Source organism: Dromiciops gliroides, chromosome 3 (genome assembly GCF_019393635.1).
Source record: "Dromiciops gliroides isolate mDroGli1 chromosome 3, mDroGli1.pri, whole genome shotgun sequence".
In the NCBI taxonomy this organism is placed as follows: Eukaryota; Metazoa; Chordata; class Mammalia; order Microbiotheria; family Microbiotheriidae; genus Dromiciops; species Dromiciops gliroides.
The window spans coordinates 114,768,190-114,773,996 of NC_057863.1; the positions used below are offsets into that span (position 1 = coordinate 114,768,190).

The 5,807-nt window shown below is 39.4% G+C and overlaps 1 protein-coding gene across 1 annotated transcript; it reads right to left on the bottom strand.

Moving 5' to 3' along the window:
• Positions 1-2,536: 2,536 nt before the first annotated feature.
• On the bottom strand, positions 2,537-3,136 carry LOC122750743 (peroxiredoxin-1-like). Its single transcript, XM_043997552.1, has 2 exons — positions 2,837-3,136; positions 2,537-2,668 (listed from the first exon to the last, which is right to left on the bottom strand). The coding sequence occupies exons 1-2, from the start codon at positions 3,134-3,136 to the stop codon at positions 2,537-2,539; spliced, it is 432 nt and encodes a 143-aa protein (XP_043853487.1).
• Positions 3,137-5,807: the final 2,671 nt, after the last annotated feature.

The following is a 5,807-nucleotide window of genomic DNA, read 5'->3' on the forward strand; positions in this document are numbered from 1 at the left end:
CTATGCATGAGGTGATAAGAACATTCATAAGTGGAGTAGAAGTATCATAGAAGAGGAGACTTATTTGATAAATGTTGCGAAGGTAAAATCAACAGGCCATGGAAACAAATGGAATGAGGAATAAGAGAAATGGTTGAGTCAAGGACAACACCTAAATTGTAAGTCTAGGTAACTGAAAGGATGGTCATACACTCAACAGTAAGTGGAAGGAAAAAGGATTCCCTGGGATGAAGAGGTTAAGTTCAGTTTCAGACATGTTAATGGCATGTCTAAGTTGAGATGTCCAATAGGTAGTTGGAGATGCTAGATTATAGGTCAGGATAAAAGTTAGAATAGCTTAATTAGATCTGAGAATCATCAGCATAGATGGAAATTAATCTCATAAAGCTGATGAAATTGCAAACTTATATAAACAGAAAAGAGGAGCCAGAACAGAGCCCTGGGGGGCATCTATGGTTAGCAGCAGTTATCTGGATGAATATCCAGCAAAGACTAAGGAATGGTCAGATAGGTAAGAGGAGAATCAAGGTAGAGGAGTGTCACAGAGAGCTAGAAAGAAGAGAGTATCAACAGGAAGGTGATCAGCAATGTCAAAAGCTGCAGAGAAGCAAAAAAAAAAAAGATGAAGACTGAGAAAAGGCCATTAAATTTAGCAAGTAAAAGATCAATGATAATTTTGGAGAGTGAAATGTCGGTTGAATGAAATTCAGGTCAGAAACCAAGCTGAAGAGATTTAAAAAGAAAGTGAGAGAAAAGAAAATGTAGCCATCAACTATAGACAGCTTTCTCAAGACATGTAGCCATAAAAGAAAAGAGACATGTGGGCTGATGGTTACTAGCAATTGATAGATTAAGTGAGGGTATTTTTGTGGTGAGGGAGACATGGACATGTTTTTAGGCCATAGATAAGCAGTCAGGAGACAAGGAGAGAGTGAAGATAAATGACAGTGGAGGGATGATAGAGGGGGGCATCTGAGGGAGAAGATGAGATGGAAAAATTCCACAGGTATGTGATTGTAGAGGGGTTTACCTTGGAAAGGAGAAGAGTCAGGTCTTTCTGTGAGACAGTAGCATAGGCAAAGATAGTGGAACAAAGCATTTGAGAGATTCAAGTTGGGGAGGGGAGAAGAGGAAGCTTCATTTTTTCAGTGAAATATTATTCAAAGCTGTCAGCTGAGAGACTCGAGGGAGGGAGAAGCCATGATAAGTGTAGGAAGGGATGATAAGGTTTGGAGAGCTGCTGTGATGAGTGGGATTGTGAGTAACTTTTAGAGGTCTAAAAGGATTTTCTTGATGTATCCACTGAGGGCCCATTTTTATTATATAACATAAATAGTCAACATTGTTTCATGATTTTCTCCAGCTTCATTTGGCAGCATGTGAAAATGAATAGAATCAGGTTATGGTGGAAGAAATCCAGGGCTGTGGGTAAGCAAAGTAAGGTCAGTGATAGAGTAAGGGGTCAAGGGATTAAAGGCATGAGGACAGTGAGGAGTTGCGCTCATTCAGTAAGGGAGCAGAATATAGTTAGTGCAAGAGAGATAACTTGAAAGAAACAAAGGGGTCAAGGGATTAGAGGTCATTGTGAGGATGAAGTTGTATTGAGGATGAAGAGGTTTCAGGGTTGTAAATCAGAGGGAGATGTGAGATGAAAACAGATTATGAACAGATAAGGGAATTTCAAAGTTAGTAAACACGGACATGGAACATTTGTGTGTCATCAAGATCAAGTATATGAAAATCTCTGTATAGCTGAGGTGAGGTGGAAAATTAGGGAAATGAACAAGTTGAAGAACTGGAAGCAAAGGGTATTTGAGGAAGTTTCAATATGTATGTTGAAGTCCCCTACTATGAAGGCAGGTTGAGGAAGAGGGAAAAAAAAAAAAAAACAAAAAAACAAAAAACTATGAGCCACTCATTGAGGAAAGAAGTGGTGTATTCATAGGTCAGTAGAACATAGCTATTAGAATTTTGATTGGGTGGAAATATGAATTGAGTAAACCTTAAAGGAGTAGAGTTTACTGAATGATGGTGGTAGATTGTGAGCTTGGAAGTAGCAATAAAGAGCAAAGCATCCATTTTTTTTCCCTTAGGACAAGTTTAATAGAGTTACAAAACATCAGATGGGCTGGAGCCCAAAGGGCTGATAGGTACAAACATTGTTAACACAGCACTTGGTTGCTAAGAGTGAGAGAGTGAGCCAGCAGGCCTAAGGCACCTCAGCCTGTTGGCTGCTGCCCTGAGTGTGGAGGAATGAGGCCTTATGAGAAGGACATGCCTAGTTACCCCTCTCAGTCTTGGCTACCTCTATGAAGGCCTTACAGTTGAAAGCTTGGGGAAGATCAAGGATGTGTATTCTGGATCTGCAGACAGCAGAGAGTTGAGGCCCCAGGCTCCCTGGCATGGACAGCCTTGGCTGCAGAGTGGCTCAGTGCTGCTTGGAGAAATATTCTTTGCTCTCCTCAACATCAGACTTGATCGTGTCACTCCCAGGTCTTCTGCCAGCTGTGCATGCTCCACCATGCTTGTCTGTAAACTAGAAGGCCTGGACAAGCCTTAGTGCTTCATCTACAGAGCAGCCCACAGGAAGGTGATTGATGGTGATCTGGTGAAGAATGCCCTTATCATCAATGATGAAGAGACCCTTGAATGAGATTCTCTCATCTTCCTTCAAGACCCCATAATCTTTTTTTTTGGTGGGACAATGGGGGTTAAGTGACTTGCCCAGGGTCACACAGTCACACAGCTAGTAAGTGTCAAGTGTCTGAGGCTGGATTTGAACTCAGGTACTTCTGAATCCAGAGCCGGTGCTTTATCCACTGTGCCACCTAGCTGCCCCCAAGACCCCATAATCTTGACAAATGGTGTGGTTGGGGTCAGACATCAATGAGATGTTCATGGCTCCCAGTCCGCCCTTCTTCTTGACTGTGTTGACCCAAGCCAGGTGACAAAACTGTAAGTGCACAGAAGCACCAATCGCTTGACAGTTGAGTTTCTTAAATACTTCAGTTCGATCACTGAATGCAATAATCTTCGTGGGGCACACAAAGGTGAAGTCCAAGGGGTAAAAGAACAAAACAACATGTTTTCCTTTGTAGTCCAAGAGGCTGATGTCTTTGAACTGCTGATGTGGCATAACAGCTGTAGCTCAGAAATTGGGGGCTGGGAACCGAATCTTTGTATTTCCCAAAGTCATGTTGACTGCAACAGCTGGGCTCTGCAGACACACACAGAAGAGCTGCGAACATGTGAGGAAGAGCTGGAGAACCAAGCAAAGCATATTTTGCAAGTCCACCATCTTAACTGGTGAATTATGCAAATAAGTGAAAATGTAACTAATGCTAGAGTGAATGGCTAAGGGAGTTGTACCATTGGTAGAGTCAGGTTTCAGTGAGAGCTATATGAGAAAAGAAAAAGAAAAAAAGGTTTAAGAAGAAAGCAACTTTATTACCAAAGGAACAAGGACTCCAGAAAGCGTATTGGAAGGAGAGAGGAGGTTTACAATGAATCTTTTTGGCAGTTCATTGGAGGGCAATGGAAAAAAGAGTAAGTAGTGGAAGATAGATAACAGGGTTTTAATAATGACAGCCAAGGCTTCAGAACCACTGGGATGGGAAGTGTATGTTGAGGAAGGTTTGATGGGATCAGAGTTTATTAATCACTGATGAATGATTTCAGGTAGCTTTTCAAAATCCTTAGGGGTTTGGTTTTAGGATAGTTTTCTCAGGGTATCAGGCAACTCAGGTGAGGGGACTAATGAAAGGAAATGATAGAATGGTTTTCTGTCCTCTCTGGCCAGGCAGGACAGGAGAGCAGGAGAGGATCCTGATGGAATGTCATTTTGCCTAAGCAAGTAGGAACAGGCCAGGCCAGGAGTTAGGTGCCTGGACAAAGATGGAATGGTATCTTTCTTTATTCTTTACCATCAGGAACTGACCAAGCAAAGAGACTGACACAACATGGAATGGCAGACAGGCAGAGTCTCTTGCAAGCAGGAAGAGGAAAACCTCTACTAGCAGTATACTTTCTTTCTCCTGAAGGCCAGAAGGGTCGCCTTCAGTGAAATTTTTCAACTTCACAGAGCTGGAATGGGGTAAAACCTTCCTTGAAATAAAAATTAGTGAATGGCAACCGAATGTAATGCAAATTCTTCACTTTGAAAGTAGTATTTTATATTTCAGCAAGGTATGTGATAATATCTCCCATAATTTCCTCATGAACAAAGTTATACCGATGATAGGGATGTTAGAAAAATGTGGAACTGGTAGAAATATTGGTTCCAAAAAGGGAAAATTAAAAGATTTCTGTCACTATAAAGGAATGTTTTTTCAGCATAATGGCATAAGGCTCTTTTTCTAGCCAGATTCTGTTCAAAAGGATTGTTAGTAACTCAGATAAAGGCATATATGGTATGCTTATTAAATATGCTCCTGACACAAATCTGGGTAGGGTGGCTAACATATTAAATGACAGAATAAGTATCTAAAAATACCTCAACAGCTTAAAATGATTGACTATAATAAGATGAAAATTAAAGGGGATAAATGTCAGGTCCTACATTTCATATTTCAACAGCTGAAGTACAGGATAGGGGAGAGGTGACTAGATATCAATTCATGTGGAGGAAAAAAAAGCCTTCTGGACTAGACTATAAGTGTATTGCTGCAGCCAAAAAGAAATATATTTTTAGAGTCAAGATGTCCAGAATGAGTTTGGTGATAACCCCAATGATCTTCAATGAATACCAGTGCAACTCTGTAAAAATCATATCTAGTGGGGACAGCTAGGTGGCACAGTGGATAAAGCATCAGCCCTGGGTTCAGGAGGACCTGAATTCAAATCCAGCCTCAGACACTTGACACTTACTAGTTGTGTGACCCTGGGCAAGTCACTTAATCTTCATTGTCCAGCAAAAAAATCAATCAATCAATCAACCAATCAATCAATCAGTCAATGATATCTAGAATACTGTGCTCAGATCTATCACCATGTTTTACCAATACAATGAAAAACTAGATATTAGAAAATAAATAGATCATAGGATTTAGAACAATAAGGAACCTAAGAGTTCTAGTCCAAGCTTTTCACTTTAAAGATGAGAAAAATTAAAGTACAGAGAGAATTAGGTACCTGTTCCAGGGTACACAGGCAATAACTTACAGAGCAAAGATTCACTCACACTCATCATGCATATGATTGCAAATCTGGTACTCTAGAGTTTCATAATCAGATGATTGAATAATACTTCAAACCTAACGTTCTAAACGGGGAGGAGGAAGGAGTAAAAATTCAATCTATGATGTCAAAATATATTTATGTTATTTAAATTAAAAATATTTTAATATGTCTATATGATATGTAAACATATATACAAATATATGCATGTGATTGATTCTGTATAGTTGTAGAATTTTAGGCTGTCTAAATTTAAGAAAGAATTAAAACCCTGCTAGTTGTGTTATAACTAGTTTGCAATCAGTTCAAGCTGTTTTGATTAGTTTGTCAATCCATTCAAAATTGTAGATTCATTCCAACTAGGTACAGCCTTAGTGACCTCATGAAAGAGGCATTTCTTTAAAGTAATCAATGAATGAGGTGATATAAAACATACATTACCATACTACTCTAAGTGCATACAGACTTGGAAAACAACTTTAAAAAATACATAAATATTTGTACTGAAAGTAACTAATTACTAATGTTGAAACAAACACAAAGCATTTGTCAGTTTGAGATTTTGGCCTGTACTGGGACTATAGTCTATGAGATTCAACAAAGGTTGTGACAATGTGATTTATTTTAAAATT

Coding starts and splice junctions, on each gene's coding strand:
- LOC122750743 (XM_043997552.1), bottom strand. CDS start 3,136: ATGCCACATCAGCAGTTCAAAGACATCAGCCTCTTGGACTACAAAGGA. Junction 2,669..2,836: donor AAGATTATGGGGTCTTGGGG/GCAGCTAGGTGG, acceptor GGGGTCTTGAAG/GAAGATGAGAGAATCTCATT.